We start from the raw sequence: 21,029 nt of genomic DNA, 5'->3' as shown, positions 1-21,029 counted from the left end.
TCAAGTTCCTCGAAGAAAGTTTATGGGACAGACTCAAACCCCAATTGAGTTGTATGATGCTGCTGCTGCTAAGTTTCTCTCAAGACACCAGTTCAGCAAGGAAACAGTTACGGAGTTGAACAGGAAGATTGAAGCAAAAGGCAGTCTCTTTTATCCTCAAGGTGAAGAAAAGTGTTTTCCTTCGTGTGCTGTTGTCTGTTTATTATTCTTCTATCATTTGGCCATATTGCTCCATTAAGTCGGCCAACAAGTTTTTCTCAAAGGAGTAGAATCTAGAGCTTCTCTGCCAAGCCGCCATGAGTAATGTAGGCAAACTAACTGACTTTTGAGCTAGCTAGCAAACAATGTAACGTTCTGTTATTAAGGGATACGAAGCAGCCGAAAGTTAACTCCTTTACAGCCTACTTATAGGTCCAGAGAGCACGCACATGTGTTTATTCATTTAGATTCATTTGGGTAAGCAAACAAATCCATATAACAATATTTAATTTTGGTTAAACTTGGATTTATTCAACTGAGATTAGTTTTTAATTGTGCTACAGAGCTCTGCTTAATTTTAAGATGCATGTGAATACTTTCACAACGTGTACCGTCTGACACATAATGGTTTAAAAAAATACAATAAATAACATAAGTGGTGGCGGTACGTGTTTTTAGCCTATCGGACAAGGGTAATATTGATAAGCGGTGTCAACAGGTTAGCCCATTTAGCTTTAGCTCAGTAACTTTTACATTTGTCTGAGTTTTCCCTGCTCTTCCAGCTGTTATGAGATGCAGCACAGGTGTACACAGCATTATGAAGAAAGCCTTATTGAGACGCCTTTATAGTTGCTCTAGCTTTTTGTTTAGTGAGGAAAAAAAACCAACTATATCAAGGTATTAGATGTGTTATCCAAATACCGGAGCACTTTTATGATCTCCTTCATGCTGAGATGTCTGTCTGAAAGATGTTCTAGCCGTTGACATGCTGCCGATAACCAGCCCATAGCCTCTCAAGCGATCATATTCAATTTGAATAATGGAACAGCGCTTCACTGGGCGGCAGATTTCGTTTTGACAAGTCGATTATGAAATGGGGAGAGCTCTGACGTCTCTTTGAAAATGCTTTTGCCCCACTCGCTCACCGCGGTTCAAAGATCCCTTAAGAACAAAGAACGGGAGGGAGAGTAGAGAGACTGAGAAGGAGAAAGCGGCGACTGCGGTTGAAAGTGACTTATGATCATAAATTGCATTTCTACCGGGTATCTGTTCATCATTTACCACCTGTGGTGAAAGATGCTGCTTGACTGTTCAAATGACCCTCTTCTCCGTCAACGTGAAGCTCTGAGAAGTGGAGAGGCCCTGTGTTTGTTGTAACATGAGGACGAATTGTTATGCTCTTCTGTGCGTGCACACACAAGGCATGGCCACATTAGTATTCAAACTAGCCTCTGTATTTCAGACACCCCTTGGACAGAACTGTCTGCCTCACTCAGTTGCGCGCTGAATCCCGCCTCCCACAGCCGAGGGTCTCTGCAGTCCGTGGATGATATTTCCTCTGTGTGCCACCGCCTCCAGCTCCAACTGCCTCCCCCGTGCACATTCTGCACCTTCCCACCCTTGTTAATGAGAATTAATGGCTAGTGGTCTTGTGCAAGTGTGTGGCGGACGTACGTGAGGTGCCATCTAAACACTGTTTTGACAAGGCTGGCTTGCCTGACCTCCCAGACAATGCCGCAGAGCACACAGGAGCAAAGCGCAGCACTGTTCTCAGCCATAATTACAGCGCTGAGAATCCTGTCTGACATTTTATACAATCACTTCACCCCCCCCCCCCCCCCCCCCCCCGAGAATACAGACTGTCCCTTTGTGGGCCACAGCTTAATCGAGAGCATGTAAACATGGCTTTGGCGTATAGCTGCCTTCCCAACCCGCACCCCGCTCTCTCTTTGCTCCTCTGTCAGGGTTTCTCACATGGTGAACCTGTAAGAAACCCTGCAGACAGTCAGTTGAGAATGAGTGTGAACATGGAAGGCCTGGGCAGTCTGAATCATGTCAAACCTATATATTACACGCATGAGGAATATCATGTTGTGCATGCATACGCTTGCACAACATTCACTTTCATATATAATCTTGAAAATATCTCTGAAACAGCTGTGAGGCACACATTTTTTTTTATATTAAGAGCAGTCACATTCATCTGCCAATTGCAATGCAATTATGCAAATCGCAATCCCATGACACATTGAGAGTGGTGTTGGAGGAGGGGGGGGGGGGGGCATTGAGGGTGGTGTTGGAGGAGGAGGGGGAGGGGGGGGGCTTCTATCTGTACCCTCCCTAATGAGATTGATGTTCCATCATCTATCAGTGTGGGAACTGCCAGAGAGGAAGCCCAGCATGCTGGGACACAGCACATAACTCACTATCTCATAGGCCCACAGCACAGGGAAGAGCGAGCTAGGATTTAGTTAGAATTTCTCTCTTTCTGTCAAGGCTAACTCTGTTTCTCTCTGTCTCATTGCTCTTATCTCGCTCTCTTTCTCTCTCTCTCACACACACACACACACACACACACACACACGCACACACACACACACACACAGTCTATTATAATTCCTATCCTTTCTTCTAAAAAGTTGCCCTGTTTACTCATCCTGCAGGCACCACAAAGGAAATTTGCAATGAAAAGTTTACATGGAAAATGGCAGGCGCACTTCAGGATTAATCTATCACTGCCGTGAAAAGAAACGGTTGTTTGCGGTGAGACTGGGGCACAATATGTAGACATTTTGCAATAACTGGATGTTTATTAGCGTCACAAACGGAGCAGGAGACTCGCAAGTTTTTGTGTACGTGCGATTTGTTTGAGTTTGCAGTTAAATTCCGATGCTCTCGGAGTCTTTGTGTAATTACTGGCAGTGACTGACGTGCTGTCAGACACGTTGTCACTGTGCGAGCGTTGTTAAGATGGAGAGGCGCGGCAATTTGTGAGAAAGTTTTTCAGTTCCTCTTCATATCCCAAGCTCATTTTCACATACACATGAATGCTCACATACCACATAGACGGTCACAGCAGGTAAACCTGTGAGCTTCAAAGATGTGCTGCTCCCTTCTATCAAACTAATGCCGCTGTGTAATGTGTTCAAATGGAAGCAACAGAAGCAATTTAATATATAGTGATTACAGGAATTTGGGCATTAAAGATATTTTTCTCCATTTCCCCCTGTCCATTACCTCTTGTCAATCTCTCTCCTCTTTTCCCACCGTCCTCCCTACAGCAGAGGAGCCTGGCAGGGCAGCGCGGGTCTTCACACGAGATCCATCTCAGCTGCAGGGTTCCATCCTGCAGGCTGCACTTAGAAAAAGCCCCCAGGGCTTTGGCTTCACCATTATCGGAGGAGACCGACCCGACGAATTCCTTCAGGTCAAAAACGTCCTTGCCGATGGGCCTGCCGCGCATGACAACAAGATCGCCTCAGGTAGGCTTCCCCCACAGGCCTACTGTTTATAAAGGAGCACTCCAGTACCTCGACTGCACTTTGGCTTAGCAGTTTGACGCAATTCTACATGCCGACAATGCAAACTCATACAAGGAGGAATTGCTAGAAAGAAGAGTTAAGGGAAGACAAATAGGCATTTTATTACTTGTCTAAACACAATCCAGCGTCACATTCGCACGGATGTTTACATGGCATGAATGCCAGTACACGCAGAGACACTCGACTTGGTATTGGCATACGTACTGTTCATAATACAGTTTTATGTATCCCGAGTACACACAAACAAACACATTTCGAGAAAAAAAACACCAAACTGTCTCTTTACCCTGAATGTGACTATTGCTTGATCAAGCAAAAGTTTATAGTGTTCAGTGGAGCAGCTCTAAAAACAGGACACTTCCATCAATACAGCACATGTTCAGTTTATGGTTAACAACCTGATTTTATATGCAGCCGTATATAACCGATTTAATAGGCCCGCAAAGGCTGGTGGGTGACAAAGCCTGCTTATCTGCATAATGTTCTAATGCAGTAATCTGCAACACTGACATGTATGCTACATGTAGCTTTGCTGGTGTGCTTTCTATAATCTCACTAGTGCTACTTAGCTCAGTAAATCCCCTTTTATTGTGTGTATATAAATACTGCTATCACATGGTGATTGTAGTAATTTGAAATACTGTCAGCGAAGCGCTTGCTGCAGGATTCACATTACAATAATATTGATTGCATTGAAAGCTCCTACAGCCACACCAGTGCTGCTGCTGAGAATGAACATGAAAGTAGAACAGTGAGAGAGATTGTTTCCAATGTTTCATTGCCCTTGAGAAGGAAGGAAATTGATTTAACCAAAAAAATTAAAATGTAGTTAATTTCATTGGGTAATAACAGGAAGCGCTGAACTGTAACTTTATGTAATGTTCTTCTTGATTTAAGACGTTCTGACTCCAGGCCTGGAGCGTTAATTAATGCCACGGGTATAATTCAAGAGTCTGAGACTATGTTTTACCTACAGCACTGTTATTGTTTTGAGGATGGTTAGTTATTAGATAAGTCATTGGAGATACGTGTAATGGGTTCTGAACAGGCACTACATTGGGACATGGAGCTCATTTCCGAGTGAAACCTTAGCTGTGTTATTGATTGTGTAGGTGGGCTGAATCCTCCACTGGGCTTTCAGCCAGCTAGCCAGTAAGCAATTCAGCTGCCCAGCCAGGCCTATATCTCAGCCAGGCCAGGGGTGAGGAGAGTCTCCCCCCTTACAGGCAAAAGGTAGAAGAAGAGAACGGCATGTCAGTGACCGTGTTCTATTTTATAGTCTTGCTCGCTCTCTCTCTCTCTCACATTAACATCTTTGAATTTTCTAAAGAGTTAGAAGAGCAGACAAAGAAACATTTACAGATTCTACTTGAGCAATCCAGCTAGATAATTATCATATCATTTATTGTGATAACTTGTAATTGACGTTAGTGTCTCTTCTTTTATTGTACCTCTTCAAGTTTGCCTTTTGTGTGTTGATCACAGTCCACACTGTCAAACGTGTCTATTTCACAAACGTCTGACAGCTCTCTGTTCTTGCAGGTGACGTGATCGTGGACATCAACGGGGCATGTGTGCTGGGGAAGACTCATGCTGATGTGGTGCAGATGTTTCAGTCCATCCCTATCAACCAGTATGTGGACATGGTCCTTTGCCGGGGCTACCCTCTGCCTGAGGACTCCAGCAGCAGTGAGGAGGCTTCAGGAGGCCTCTCCAAGGACACTTCCCCTTCCCCCTCAACCTCCACACCACAGGACCCCCACCATACAGTCCTAGATGGAGGAACCCTCTCCAGGCAGACTGCTGCAGTACCACACATGACCAATGGTGGACGCCACCACCACCACCATCTCCACCAACACCTTCCTCACGTCCCCAACCAAGAAGGCCCTGACCCCACTTTCTTACAGCCAGAGCTGGTGAGCGTGCCCTTGGTGAAAGGCCCGGGGGGGTTCGGCTTTGCCATCGCAGATTGCCCCCTGGGCCAAAAGGTGAAGATGATCCTGGACGCCCAGTGGTGCCGCGGCCTGCTGAAGGGCGACGTTATCAAGGAGATCAACAGACAGAATGTCCAGACGATGAGCCACTCCCAGGTGGTGGACATCCTCAAAGACCTCCCTGTGGGCAGCGAGGTCAACGTGCTGGTGCTTAGAGGAGGTGAGTTGGCAGGAATGAGAGTTGCTGGAAGTGTACAGTGCAGCCGCAGGTAAGCCTGAACTAATCCTAAAAAGTATGTCGCAGCTGGCGGGGTTACAGTGCTGACGCTGTGACATCTCTTTTGTCAAATCGCCGAGGTCTATATTGAATCTACTCAGCTTTACTGTTCAGACAACAAACAGGTGTTAGTGCCCAGAGATAGTCTAGAGGCGCAGACCCACGCTTCTGAAATCTTTTCAATCCCCACACAGCTTTGTGTCGCCTACATTATCATCCCCGTTGCTTTCCCTTTTCCCAAAAGAAAGCAACGAGTGAAACAACAGAGGTGAGAAGCCCACCCGCTTGCATTTGAAATTGATTCTTTAAGAGAGAAAGAAACAATTGTTACACCACATTGACAAAAGGTCTACTTTGAGGCCGTGTAAGACGTAGCATGTTTTAATTTATAAACAACAAGGTGGACTGTGGTTTTCTGGAGGTATTGCTTGGACACAGATTCTCCCCAAGTTAAGTAAAGCAATTTCATGCTCTGGTTGACACACAACTCTGCATCATCCACCGTGCAGCTTCCCAAGCAGGGAGGAAGTGATGCTTAGTCACATGTTGAGCTGTGCTGGGAAGGTGAAGAGAGGTGACAGTTTCAGTGATTCACTTGCTGCTCAGAGAGAAAGAGAGACGGAAGGGAGGAGAGACGGAGCATGGTGGGTAATCGTTGCCCTTCTACCAACTTCAGGCTCTCTCTGATTTGATGTGCTTGTTCCTTTTTGCCTTTACTGCAGTGCAGTAGCCTAGATTCAAGAATGTTGCACCCACATATCAGATGTACTCAGCTGGGCTCTGTTCGGAGCTCTAGGGGCTTGTCCTCTGCTTCATGTGTGTATGTGAGAGTGTTTTACCCATCTTATGGGGACATCAATCTGATTGCACATAATGTGGGGACTCACCTCCCTTTTTAGGAACAAAATGGGGACAAAATGCCGGTCCTCAAAACATATATCATTATCATTTACACACTTTGGATCTTTTCCTTCTCTCTGCCATGATGTGTGTCTCACGCTTTACTAAGTGTGTGTGTGTGTGTGTGTGTGTGTGTGTGTGTGAGAGACAGTCAGTCAGTCAGTCAGTCAGTCAGAGTGAAGCACGACTCCGCCTCTCGTGCAAAGACAGGCACAGAGACAGAGAGGGGAGGTTTGAGATGCTGCTTTTTCCCCCAAGAGAACACGACTGTGTGCGTGTGTGTAGCCGCTATTAACTATTTGCCCATTTAGGCCAGCCCTATATATATGATAGGTTATATAATAGGTATATAATGATGACATGTGCATAATGCAGAATGTGTGCAGAGGGTCTGTTTGTGTGATTCTGCTTAAAAAAGGGGCAGCTTTCCAGGACTAAAAGGAGCACCGCTGCAGGGCTTCCCTCAAGTCACCCATAAACCAGGATTAGGTTAGGCTTTGCTCCCAGCCAGGGGCTAGAACTCCCTTCCAGTGACAGCAGCAGAGAGAAATTAAACAGGAAATTATTTGGCCCTGATCCCGGTTCTGGATTTAAATCTGGAAATGAGACGCAGTAGTCTTCCCCGTGGGACGTGCTCTGCACTCAGTGCCTGTGATACAGAGATGCTCATTTTTTGCAAGTCTCCTATGATTGTAATGAGAGTTCCACCATCTGCTGCATGCCATCCAGTCTGCTTAAAACAGCTATATCCAAGGAATTCAAAGTATGTACGGTATCATCACTCCTTTATTCTTTGTCAGACAGTATCAGCATTGATTAGTTGTTTGGCATATATTATCACTTTAAACAGGCTATATAAAAAAAAACACAATGTAAACTTTCCCTTGAATTGGATAACGATAATGATAATAATCCACTAATTTAACACGTCCCTCAACGAGTCCCTAACTCCGCTGTGATATGAATATGAGCAGGTAGATACCGTTGGTGCTTTCGCATTTTTTATATTTAAAAAGGAATAAAAAAAAAAAAAGTAAGATGTATTTATCCTATACCCACACTATTTTACTAAGGATTTCATACAATTCTGTTGGTGACATTCAAAAACTGGTTATGGAAAGCTGCAGACTGAGAGTATTCAGCGTTCTTGTAGAGCAGCAAACAGCTGGCAGGTTTAACCCAGAGAAGAGCATGTTTCCCATGGCCTCGCCCTCGGTCACCTCTGTGTCCTCCATCCTGTAGTGACATGCAAACCATTGGAGTGTACTGCCCCCTACTGGTTGAATTACACAGAGACTCACTGACGGAGAGGAAAGCAGACCGTCTACACAGTATTTTGTTTTTAAACTGTGATGAAACCTCTAACCGCTATTACTAATTCAACTAAGTGACAACAAACAAGGTGCAGAGTATATCTAGAGGATGTAGTGTGAAGCTCTACCGCTGAAAGCCAACAGGTCAGTAGAGTGAAGAAAGATAGAAAGAACAACTCGTCCTTAAAGTGTTTCAAGCTATATGTTTGACTAGATCTTATTGTTGTTTGCTTGATGAATTGAATTCAGAATTTAACATCCCCCTCCCCCTCTCTGCTTACAGGGCAGACGTCTCCTGTGAAATCACTAAAACCAGTAAGTTGAAGCACCCATTTGTAATTTTTCTCCAATTTTGTGGGATGAAACGTAAAAGAATACCCTGATGATAAAACTGCAGCTGAATTATTCAGAAGAAAAAGGTTTTAACTTGGTTACCCACAAGCGCCACTTAGTGTGTGTTAGTGTTAGTGTGTGTGTGTGTGTGCTGTGGAAGCTGTTAGTTACATTATTCAGTGAGCCCACATTAGCCAGGCTGTTATTTCTGGAGCTGCATGTGGGTAAATATGCTGGCTCCTGGCAAACAGCAACTTAACATCCCTCTGTGTATGGGTGTTTAAGATGATATGCCATGTTCAACAGCTTGTTCCTGTGCTGCTGCTCCATGCTGCACTCTTAAAATAGGAGCTGAGGCTGCAACAGGCTCAAGACATAATCACAACGTGTGCATGCACTATTTCAAAATATATATATTTATATCAAATTTTCCTGCTTTAGCTACATTTAGAATATATCATATAACTTTATAATAACCATCATTATTAAATAGTAAATTGATAGTAAAATTGTGTTCATTGTTATTTGTTATTGTTATATAGCATTATTAGTAATGCTATAATGTATGCTATTTTATCATTAGTTTGTGTAATATGAATTATTTTATATTTTGGCTGATAAAAGCCAATATCAATTAAATTCAGATTACATTAGTAAACTATAAGTTTATTGTTGTACACAAAACATTTTATAAACTACTGTATATGATGTATTAAGTACAATTATTAACCATTAACAAAGTGTTTCAAATATTTGGTCCATTTTTGAATGTTTATGTTTTACAAATAGTTTCTTAAAGGTTTACAAATCATTTGGTAATAATTAATACATATTTAATATAGTATACAAAATGTTACAATGTATAAAATAAGAAACTAACAATAATTATAGCATTATTAATAATTAGTAAATTATCATTTCATTGTTTGTTAACAGTAAAATAACTATAGTTTAATTAACTATAAATTTACCATTTATGCATGCTGTTATGTGTTAATAAATAAGGTATATTATATAGGAATAGGAGGACATTTACAGTGTTCTTAAAAGTCTGTTTTCCGCTATGATAATCATCGACCTGAAGTCATAGTTAACCTATGTTTCTCTCTATCACTACATCACTGCTCTTGTCTCTGTGTTGCAGTGCACGGCTCCCATGTCCCAAGGATTACCCCAGCCTACGCCTCAACAGGCTCCCCATCCCGCACCCCAGCTGATGCCTCATCCATGCTCCCAGCCCATCGCACCGCCGCAGCAGCAGGAGATAATTAACAGCACAGAGGCCCTCGGTCCGCCCGAGTTGGCCCCCAACCCGCTCCCTTTCCCTGTCAACACAGTGCGCTCGTCTTCACCCAAACCGGACGCGTCTGAGCTCTACAGCAAGTCCAGGGCCTTGGCTGACAGCAAGCGTAAGTGCACACAATGAAACACACAAGTGTTTTTTAGCCCCCATGGCTCGGGAGCCATGCCTCCGCACCCGGTGACAGCCATGGCCTGGTTATATGTCCATCTGTCCCATTCATGTGAACACAATATGTCAGGAAAACCTGGAGGGACAAACTTCAAAAAATACATTTTTGGCTCATGCACTAATTATTACTATTTCATACAAATGTCAAATAGGATAAAATGATGGAGTGATGACATTTTGGACAGACGTCCAAGATGGATGTAAACTGCAACCTGATTGTTGGAGGCATACAACTGAGGCTGTAACTCTAGTTTGTCTAGCAATCATTTTTTTGAATTCCTGAAGCTCTCTGTTATCTAAGAAATATATTATAAAATAATATAATCTTTTAGATATTTAAATAAAATATTTCTTTCAGTCGGTGGCCTTACAGTCTTACTCTGCATTATACGATACACACATTGCCCACATGCCCGGCAACACATAATACAAAAACTACATAATTCATGTGTGTTTTGTCTTCATGGCGAATAAAAAACATTACTTACTCTCCTCTCCTCTCTGCAGCTCCTAATACCAAGGACCTGGATGTGTTCATCAAAAGAAACCAGGAGTCAGGATTTGGCTTCAGAGTCCTCGGAGGCGAGGGGCCGGATCAGCCGGTAGGTTGCAGCCCAGCGCGGTCCAGACACATCAATATTAAAGCTGCATTCAGTTAAATAGACAGACTTACTGCTATTGCTGTAGGACAAAATGGATTGTCAAAAAAATACAGCAAACCTCTATTTTGCAAGTAGAACACAAGACGTCAAATGCTCAAAGCAACTGAAAGGATTTCAGCTGATCATTTGCCATAACGCCCGTCAATCCTCGTGCTCACTCTGGCTCAGATCAGTGTGTCAAGCTGTTTCTCTCATATCCTCCACAGGTGTACATCGGTGCCATCGTGCCGCTCGGTGCAGCCGAGAAGGACGGGCGCCTGCGAGCAGGGGATGAGCTCCTCTGTATAGATGGCGTGGCAGTCAAGGGCAAATCCCACAAACAGGTGCTTGAGCTGATGACCAACGCTGCCCGTAACGGCCAAGTCATGCTCACAGTCCGCAGGAAGCTGACAAACTTAGGTGGGTCTGCTTTTGTGTAATCAGCTCTACATTTCTCTGAGGGCACTCGAAGCTTTTTTAGCACGGCTTGTTGTTTTTACTCTTTTTGTTTGGATCAGTATGCTGGAGGAGGTCCTCTGAGCGAAAGCTTTGATCTGGGATGGTTCTATCACTAATCCTTTTAAATTTGTTCTGGGTGACTTCCTTGCCAGTGAAGAAATGAAGTTTAGTCAATATTGACTTTTACTGTAGGATGCTATTCTATGCAGACTTTTTCCTAAAAGGATTTCTGTATTTACTTTAATCACAGGAAAGTATTTTCATCCACCAAAAATGACCCAAAGAAAACAGCAAAAGTGTCTTTGCTCTGTGTTTGTCTGTCGAGGCTGATAGGAGCCATGTGAAGGGCAGTGAAGAGTAGATCAGCTGGTAGAGTTGATTTACATCTCGAAGGATGAAAAAGAAAAATAGAATATGCTGTGTTCTCTTTTTCAACAGCACAAACCCCTGCTGCATTCAGGCTTGTTTACCCCCACAAATAACCACCCCATGAATAGTACCAGCACTTTTTGAAATTACTTTGGATGTGATGTATTGCAACAACAGCTTTGATCACGTTGCAGAAATTAAGCATCAATCATGTAAGGATTTATGCTTTCAAAGCAGGGGTTTAGAAAGAGATTCCCTGATGCCGGCTGACAAAACAGCGACGCGGCAAAACAAATATACAATGAAGAGAGAGATGGAGGTAGATCAGCGTGTCTTATGAATAACAAATTGTGAAGGGCTTTCATCTCAAGTGTCGAGTTGACAGTTATATTTCATGTGTGCAATAAACGCGGCAAAAAGGCTATCTTCAATAAAGCCGCTGTGCTTTGGATTATTTTTGGAGGGATCTGAAGGATGATAAATTGGGAACATTTTGACAAATAATTGTTGATGGCTTGAAGTGTATGTAATCTTCTTCAGAATGACCCCTGCTTAAAATAAACATTTGTGTTTGCCCTGTTGGTGAAAGTGACACATTTTAATGTATATGACAGTGGTGGAGGAAGCATTCAGATCTTTTACTTGAGTAAAAGTCTCAATACCACAGACCAAAAATACATTATGGAATTATAATTATTGATGCATTTATGTGTTCATCACTGTAATGTTGCAGCTTGTAACGGTGGAGCTTATTTAAATGATTCTATATACTGTAGACTGGCTAAACCTCAGGTAATTTATATATTTGATCAATAATCTAAATTTTCAAAGAAGTCAGTTAGACGCACAATATTTTGCCTCTAAGATGTAGCACAGTAGAAAGCAGCATGAAATGGAAATACTTGAATGAAGTACAAGTACCTCAAAACAGTACTTGAGTGAATGTACTTGGTTACACTCACTAATGGTCATCTGCCGTCTGGGCTGTCCCTCTCCTTTCAAAAAATGATGGATAGACATAGCAGTATCATTTCCGTGTTTATATACGATTTCCTCGTTATTTTAGAAGAGCTGCTCCAAATGCGTGACTGTAAGCATCCCCTTCCGTTTCTGTGCATTGTCATTTGTCAGATGGCGAAGAGGAGGAGAGCACTCAGCAGCCCCAGTATGTAGCATCCGCCCTGGTCAACAGCTCTCCCAAGGTGCCGCATGTCGAGGTTCCGAATGCCGTCCAGCCTGTTCAGTCCTCTCGGCCAGAGTGCTTTGACGTCACTCTGCAGCGCAGAGACAACGAGGGCTTTGGCTTTGTTATCCTGACGTCAAAGAACAAGCCCCCACCTGGAGGTCAGAAATCAAACTTTTAAAAACATTGCGTTATATCAAATAAATAAAAAAGCATGAGGTCCTTTATGGGGAGACAACCCAGGTGAATAGGGATATCGCCAGGAAACTTCCCCATTTGATTAATTATATAAAGGCAATTATTTTTTTGTACAACAGGTTTTCTGAAATGTTATGTTTGAATATGGAAAATATGCATTATCTTATATATGTGCTAATGTGCCTACATTTCCAGAACAGATATCTGAGCACTGGATAAAGCCAGGTCCAAAGTTCTTGTTTCAATTTGTTATCGTGGGAATTTTGGATAACTCTCTTTATCACACCATACATCAGACAAAGTGTAGTAAAATAAACACTTTTAGCCGTGCTAGCTCTAGGGATGCAAACATCTCAAGAACTATTGGATGGATTGCCATGAAGTTTCCCATAGACATTCATGTTCTCCCGAGGATGAATCCCTCTGACTTTGTTCAACCCCTGATGTTTCATACTATGCATAAACCCGTGACTTTTCCTCTAGCGCCATCATAAGGTGGACAATTGTGTTAGCTTTAGTGCTAATTAGCAAATGTAAGCATGCTAGCACGCTACATCAGAATGTGAACACTGCCATTGTGAGCATGTCAGCATGCTGCTGTTAGCATTTAGCTCATAGCACTGCTGTGTCAAGGTACAGCCTCACACAGCTAGCGAGGCTGCAGTCTCTTAGTCTCGTTTTTCACCATTATGTCTGCGTGTTTTTTCAAATGTAAGACCATAATTCACTGAATTAGATGTGTAAAAAGTTATACCGTTTATCACATAATATCCTGTACAACTTCAATCCATGTATTTACATATCAGCCATGTATTGATTAGGTTCCCAGTACCTCAGAAAGACTGTGCAATGGATTGTGATTTGAAAGGGATATCTTGATTTGGTGTTACTGAATCAGTGCTGTTCAAACCTAAAAAAAAAAACAGCAACAGGTTGTGATTTCTCTGTGCTTCCCTGTTTCAGTTATACCTCACAAGATTGGCCGCATTATTGAGGGCAGCCCTACAGACCGCATAGGTCAGATGAAGGTGGGAGACCGTATCTCCGCTGTCAACGGCCTGTCCATCATGGAGCTGTCGCACAACGACATTGTCCAGCTCATCAAAGACGCCGGCAATTGTGTCACCCTCACTGTTGTGCCTGAAGATGGTAGGTTTGGCACAGAGAATGTCTCAGTCCTGTGAATTTCCAGAAAGCATATCAGAGTATTTAAGTAGTCAAAAAGAGATTTTGATATTGTTTTGTGGCATCCAATAGCAGATCACCAGATCTGCGCGTCATACTAAATGGTTGTGTTGTGTGTATTCACAGACAGTGCTCCTCCATCTGGAACAAATTCAGCCAAACAAAGCCCTTCGGCACAACACAGAGCTATGGGCCAACAGCCTCCCAGCTATCCAGACAGGTACACAAATATACACACACATGCTCCCATACAAGCATTCACACAAGCTTGCCAGGGTCCCTCTCAGACACTGATCCCACTGGAGACAGTCTAATACAGGTTCTGCCACTTGACACATAAATCAGACCCAATCTTCTCAAAGCGGGCTCTGGTTTGTGCTACAATGTGGCCCATTAGCATCTCTTGTGGCCCTCACTTGCCTTATTATCCAGAAAGAGAGAGAATGCCCCCGTGGTCACTGCTTGGATGGCGAAGCAAAGAAAAAGAGACAGATTAATAGGGAGTCTCACTTCCTCTTTGATCTTTCTTTTCAAACCAGATTACCTGTGTCAAACTTTTTTAATCCATTGCTGCAGCAGCAATTCTCCACCATCATTTTACGCCCTCAGCCGCTCCGTTTTGCCGCCTATTAGCACGTGTTCCCCTTCTCCTCATTTAGCCCTCCGTCCGTTCCTGGGCAGCACCCTCTCTCCTCTCCGTCTAATCTCCAAAACGTGCCTTGGGTCAGCCCAGGCTAGATATGAGCCGAGGCTGTCGGCTTGGCTGCATGAAGTGTGTAAACTCTTCTCCATGCCAGAGCTGTTAAGAAGGACTAGACTCTTTTCGATAGTGCGTCAGCACAGCTAAGTTCCCACAGAGGCATTGTAATGAGTTCTGCGAAGCATTAAAGTATGCCCTCGTTATCTTCCTGTAGAAGCAACACGGCTCTTTGAAGGATTTACATAGGTCTGCGTTGTATAATGGCACCGACAGAAAGAGGCTCACGCTGCTGTAATACAGGCGTGGCAGTGTGAGGGTAATACTGGACAGAGCTGAATGGGAAGAGAATGAGACCTATTATTCACAATATTGAGCATCTATACTTTTCATGTGCGGTCGCTCATACACAGGCATTACTGCGAACATGACGCATACAAGCTGGTGGAAGATTATGCTGCTGAAATTGTTCCCAGTAATGATATGTCCTTATTTTTCTGTTTTAAACATTTTAATGAGTATTTGCTGAAATTCAATTCTCATCTCAAGATGAGATATTATGCCATATTGTGATGAAACACCACTAAATATATTTCATATCCACAGTATGTTGGCCACATTATAATGTGTGTGTGTGTGTGTGTGTGTGGTCTTTTTTTGAGTAGAAATGGTGATACTGAGGTGAGGAACTCTTTCCCACCAAGCGAGATGGGAACACTCATCATGTCAGGCTCTAAGCAGGTAAGACTATAGCCAGAATTATTGGATGTTCCTCAATTTTACAGTACTTTACTCATTCTGCTCTGGTGCCAATTGATCTTAATCGATTCTTAATTTGAGGACTGTCCTTTTAGGTCATCGGAGTAAAATATATATCAACCAGTGATATTTTCCAGGTGTGACGACAGCGTGCAACCTTTATCTCATGTCTGTCAAGAAATGTCCCAGTCTCAAAAAGCTCATGTCCTTGTCTGTGAACTACAGGGCTGCTTTGTCGTGGAGCTGGACCGCAGCCAGCGGGGCTTCGGCTTCAGTCTGAGAGGAGGGAAAGAGTATAACATGGGCCTGTTTATCCTGCGACTGGCTGAGGAAGGACCTGCTCTTAACGATGGCAGGATACATGTGAGTTTCTTTTTATATGAACTGGGTAATAATACTTTGCACTATTGCATTTTAAATTAAATCGATAGTTCTTACCCTGTGTGCGCTCTCCAGACAACGACGACTGCATCCAAAGTTCACTTCTTATTTTTGTTTTATTTCTGTCTGCGGGATTATCATGCTCTAAATTTTGGAGCTACAGCGCCCATAATTTGGGTGCTTTGGAGGATGTAGACAGGCAGTTAATGTTGCAATGTGCGGGGGTTAGTAACTTCCTATTGAGTTTAAAAACCTCTGGTCTCACTTGAAAAAGAACAGAAAATGCACTTACTCTTGTTTAGAAAATTCTGAAAGACCCTTTGCTTGTAACATGTACAGTAAGCATGGATTATATCTGCACCACAGGTTGGAGATCAGATCGTGGAGATCAACGGCGAGGCCACCCAGGGCATCACGCACACTCGGGCAATAGAGCTGATCCAAGCAGGCGGCAGTAAAGTGCATCTGCTGCTTCGACCTGGCCAGGGCTTGGTCCCGGATCACAGTGAGTGACTGCTGACGGCCACATGCACGCACACACATTGTTACCGCTGCGTATAGATCGACACGATAGCACATTGACCATACGTATTAAGATGCTTTTTGTATGGATATGCTTGATAGCAGGGTGCTGAGTTTTTTTTATTCTCATGCATGTGTTGCGAGCTTCTCTTGACTTTTCTCTCCTGTCATTCTCACTTCTATCTTTATCTGCTCCTGTTTTCTGCACTGTCACGGCCGTCTATTTCTACCTATTTATCTTTTCCTCCTTTAGGTCAGAACTCTTCTTCCACCCTGTGCTTCTACATGAAACCAGAGCATCACTAAAGGCCTCACTGCTTTTCTTGGTCTGTCCCTAATAACCTTGGTAAACCTTGTACTCCCTGTACTTTTGCCTTTGACCTCTCCTTTCAAACGTGATTCATCTCCCAGATGTAAGTGTCGTTCTCTGTCCCTTCCCTCATCCCCATGATCAATTTGAAATAGATCAGTTAGCAGAGTTACTCTTCCCCTGGAGGGCTGAACCAAAGCAGTGAGTCCTAGAAGAACGAACAGACCTGCAGGAGCGCTGGGAGGCTTCAGAGCTCTGCAGGTTATTTTTTTAAGGGTATTGCAAAAGCTGGGATGCCACTGAACACACACACACCTCCTCCTGAATGGAGATGGAGAGCTGGAGAAAAAGCCTTAACTAGATAAGCTGATATTGATCAGTGAGTGGCAAGTGGTTAAAAGGATCTGTGTGCATTCACTGGCATCCACCTTTCAATCCAAAGACCACATTAGAATGAATTTCTATGAGTTGTTGCTCCTAGAAATCCAAAATCTCATTTCAGCACCACTGAGTCCATCGCTCTTCTTTTTTTTCTTTTTTTTTCTCTCTCTCTAATCTTCTGCTGCATCCCAATCACAGCTGTGCAATTCTTATCAGCTTGGGGGGAAATTGAAACGTCAGTGCTGGGTGAAAGCTATCACCTTTTCCATTGATGGCTGTCGTCGGCTGATGCATATCTCAAACAAGGCAAATATTTAGAGAGATATTACAGAGGGTTATTACAGAAAGTGGGCACGGTGGACCTCTTTTATTCACAATTAAGGATATTGTTCCTCTGTTGCATGACATATTTAATTATCTTACATTTTTATCAAAAGTGTGAAATATCCCATATAAAGGGATATTTTAGCTTATGCAGATCCTTGCAGTACATACATTGTTGCTCAGCTAGAACATGTTCTTACTTGCCATTGTTTGTTTCTTAGGTTCAAAGGACAAAGTAACTATTCCAACCTCAAGCTTTCCCAGACTTTCTGAATCTGACGGGCACTCAGCTCCAGTCTCTCCGGCCTCTGTCTCCCTCTCTACCTCTGAACCGTCCCCGTCTTCACCCAAAATAACCGCCCCTGATGAGTTCTCCGGGGGAGATCCCAGGGTATCTGGGTCCCCTGGCGCTGGGCAGGAGCATGGTAGGCATGCGAACAGATCAAGAGGACAACAGCTCTCTCAACACAACCATAAGCGTACCACCAGCCCCAGCACCCAGACCAGAAAAACAAGTAGGAGTGACTCCAAGTTGGCTAGTCCCAAAAGAGCCACTGATGGCCGGGGAGATCATGAAGAGCGCTCCGAGAGCCCCCGAAAAACCGAGCGAGCCCACAGCGGATCCCTGGAGGATGTGAGGAAGGAGAGAAAAGCCCAAGGGCAGACAGACCACCACTCCTCTAGCCCCAGGAAGAGCTCGAAGAGGGAACATGACCCTGCTGTGCCTATGAAGAACCTGGAAGAGCCCCAGAGCCCTCGGCGTCCAGCGGGCCAACAGCCCAGCATTGCCTCTGGAGAAGGGAAGGACCGGAGGCACAAGGAGGAGGATGCGGCCCACTGGCAGGAGAAGGTGGCTACAGAGAGTGGAGACAAAAGCTACGGGACCAGTGAGCGCCACAAGAAGAGCAAAAGGGCTGAGCAAGAGGCAGCGGCACAAAAATCCCATTCCCAAATGCACAGGGAGAGGGTCGGGTCGGATGCCGATGGTGGCACCCTGAACCGGAAGAGTAGAAGAGAGAAGGGGGATAAGGAATCTCGGGAAAGCAAGCACCATGGGCCAACTGAAGAAGTGAATAGAAAGGATCCCAGAGGTTCAAACAGTAGCATCCAGGACCCCAGCTGCAACGGGACCACTACCAGCAAGAAGGCTCCCATCACCCCTGGTCCATGGAAAGTTCCCAGTTCTGCCAAGATCCAGTCCCAGGTGGACACAACCTACGCAGATGTCTGATATCCGACAACGACGACTCTGCGAATATATGAAGAAAAGAGCTGAGCCCCTGAACGATGGACATTAAGAATGGAAGGATTTTTTTTTTTTTTAGCAATCTCGGACAAAGCGGATCACTGTGTAACCAGCAACATAGCTTTCTCATTGCTTATATATATATATATTTTTTTTTTCACCCAGTTTGCCTCGGTCGGTCAGTTCGCATCAAGCTGCTGATGTCTGATCTGACGTGCATGCTTGCACCTTCCTGAGTATTTGTACCGCACGATGATGTGCGGACATGCGTGAAACAGGTTGGTTCTGAGTGAGATTTTTGGATGCGACACTGAAGTCTATTTTGTGCCAATCAGAGACTCCGCTTCGAAAGAAGCTGCTCTGTATTGCACTCACTGTGAGACTGTTTGGTGGGTTATGAGAGAGACTGCTCTCCCTGGCTACCCGCCTCGATGAAGGATCCTGCTCTTCTCTCTCTTTTTTTTTTTTTTTTCTTTAAAGGTTTAAGACTTATTCATGCAGTGACTTAGCTTTTCTCCCTGGCAAGATTGATTCACTGTTCGCTGTCACTATTGGATGTAGTAGAAAGTGAGACGGTTGAGCTTCTCTTAAAATCGGCTGCAAAGGGTGACAGAGTGTCTCCTGCTGTGTCTGAGAGCCCGACTAGAGTTGTGGACTGTTTGGGTGACTATTCCTGCACACGACAAGACTCTCTGATCCCGTTAGCTTATCGGAGGGTGGACAGACTACCCCGGAGCTTTTTATGCATCAATCAGCGGACCAGATACTTGTGGTTATAGTTCTAATGTTTGTTACATGTGTGTTAATAATACAGCATAATGTAATTTATTCAAATTATATGTACACAAAAACAATTGGTACACGCATCCATGCTGAGTCATTTCACCTTTGATGTGGACTTAATGGTAGAAATAGAATGTGTAGATAGGTATCACCGTCTGAAATAACAACACTATGAGATCTATACATTCTACTTCTGAGATATCATGGTCTGTAAGCGGTCACACGAGCCGGATTCATAATGTCGTCTACTGTTAGCAGCTCTGTATTTTCGGTCCTCTGGCTCTGTGCGTAGGTATACAAGCTGACTGGTAGACCTGTGTGTTTTAGATATCGCTGTAGCGTTGACAATACTTAATCTGAAACAAATATTATTTCACAAAGTGATTTCACATATTGACCCATAATTTAGATGAGTTGAGTTACCAGAGCTTGATTGTAAGAAGTGGCAAGTCTGCCTTCAACTTATAAGAGATATCGTATTTTTATCACAAATATAGGCACAAAAACATATTGTTTCTCTTAACCTCCAAATATATCTTTGCTTATTTTAATTTAGGACTTGACCCATAATGTGAGGGGGGGGGGGGGGGGGGTGTATGTGTAAATGTTTGCTTAATTGTTCATCATTAACAACATCGTGGCTGTCACGTTTGTGTTATAATTTAGGCCAGACTCCCTCAGAATGAGGGGAAGTCTTCCCAATGTGCTTCCCTGTGGTGGTTGCAAACAGTGCACAATGTGAAAATGGCTTGACTGCTTCTTTTGGGGGTGCTGTTTGAATTTACTCTGAAGTTTATCAAATTTAATCAAACCGGGAATAAAGGCCCGGATAAAAAAAAAAAAATTATATATATCTATATATATATAGTATATTTTTTAATTAATTGGGATCAGTTGTGCCCTCCTCCTCCTCTGAAGACAAAATTTGTGTTGTTTAAATGTTGCTACTGTGGAGTACAGAGACACCTAGTGGTTCATAAAGTGCTATTCATAAACTCTTCATTGCTTGAACCATACCCTCCTCAGCCTGTGTAAGGATGTACAGAAGTAACACGCGCATCTCTCGGTCGGTGAGACCACTTACTAATTTATTGTCCACTTTATTGTTGACATGATGGGCTACTGTATTATTTTACTGTTCATGACATTACCATGTATGATACTGTGGCCTTGCATTGCTCCAACATATATATATATATAAAAAGAGTCTTTTAGTTTTGACATCATGGTAGTTGTAAATGTTTATAAATTGTACAGCACCTGTATAAATATTTGCCTTCATGCAGGAAAAAAAATAAAATCCTCTGTAAATCGTTTCATTATTTTTTTAAGGGAGCTGAGAGTAAAAGATATAAAAATGGGTGAAAAGTAATAATCTGGTCATGGCATTCTGTTCATGCACTGATAAATAAAGGTTTACTGAATAAACATGGCTGGAGTATTTTTTGTTTGTTTGTGGATTTGGGGGAGCATGTTGAGGTCTGTTAGAAGATGCACAAGTTAATTTAGCCTCAGTTTATATCGGTGGGTGTGCCACGAAAATATTAGACGTTACATTACTTTTTCAAGGTCTTTGACTGCCACCACAGATTTTAAGAGAATCTTTTGTCTGTCTTAATTGCCAATATGAACATTGCCATCATATGAACTTCAAAATACACTTTGAAATATCCACATGCATTACTAGAGTACATCAAACAAGTAGATGGGACATTGTTTGTGTCCTCCAATATATCATTTTTTCATTGTGAAGTCGAATGAAAAATGTCGCAGTTTATGTTCTGCCTCACGTTAGAGAACATGCCGTACTGCTGTAAACGGTGACGCGCTGCCTCTCGT

The 21,029-nt window shown here is 43.3% G+C and overlaps 1 protein-coding gene and 1 long non-coding RNA gene across 2 annotated transcripts in view; one reads left to right on the top strand and one right to left on the bottom strand.

Moving 5' to 3' along the window:
• Positions 1 to 19,777, top strand: part of magi3a (membrane associated guanylate kinase, WW and PDZ domain containing 3a) — a 104,655-nt gene extending 84,878 nt beyond the window's left edge. Inside the window, exons 9-21 of the mRNA XM_076097677.1 lie at positions 3,261 to 3,461; positions 5,064 to 5,678; positions 8,232 to 8,263; positions 9,426 to 9,690; positions 10,260 to 10,354; positions 10,621 to 10,813; positions 12,353 to 12,565; positions 13,566 to 13,751; positions 13,914 to 14,007; positions 15,150 to 15,225; positions 15,469 to 15,606; positions 15,991 to 16,129; positions 17,383 to 19,777. Of these exons, the coding sequence (XP_075953792.1) occupies positions 3,261 to 3,461; positions 5,064 to 5,678; positions 8,232 to 8,263; positions 9,426 to 9,690; positions 10,260 to 10,354; positions 10,621 to 10,813; positions 12,353 to 12,565; positions 13,566 to 13,751; positions 13,914 to 14,007; positions 15,150 to 15,225; positions 15,469 to 15,606; positions 15,991 to 16,129; positions 17,383 to 18,392 (3,257 nt within the window). The 3' untranslated portion in view covers positions 18,393 to 19,777. The remainder of the gene's footprint in view (positions 1 to 3,260; positions 3,462 to 5,063; positions 5,679 to 8,231; positions 8,264 to 9,425; positions 9,691 to 10,259; positions 10,355 to 10,620; positions 10,814 to 12,352; positions 12,566 to 13,565; positions 13,752 to 13,913; positions 14,008 to 15,149; positions 15,226 to 15,468; positions 15,607 to 15,990; positions 16,130 to 17,382) is intronic.
• LOC142956297 (uncharacterized) lies at positions 11,801 to 19,760 on the bottom strand. Its single transcript, XR_012956018.1, has 4 exons — positions 14,332 to 19,760; positions 14,208 to 14,248; positions 13,572 to 13,780; positions 11,801 to 12,559 (listed from the first exon to the last, which is right to left on the bottom strand). It is a non-coding gene; the product is annotated as an uncharacterized LOC142956297 (long non-coding RNA).
• Positions 19,778 to 21,029: the final 1,252 nt, after the last annotated feature.

This window comes from Anarhichas minor, unplaced genomic scaffold (assembly GCF_050575085.1).
Source record: "Anarhichas minor isolate MPS153535 unplaced genomic scaffold, ASM5057508v1 ptg000003l, whole genome shotgun sequence".
Taxonomy (NCBI): Eukaryota; Metazoa; Chordata; class Actinopteri; order Perciformes; family Anarhichadidae; genus Anarhichas; species Anarhichas minor.
This window is presented reverse-complemented; position numbering and strand designations above follow the sequence as displayed.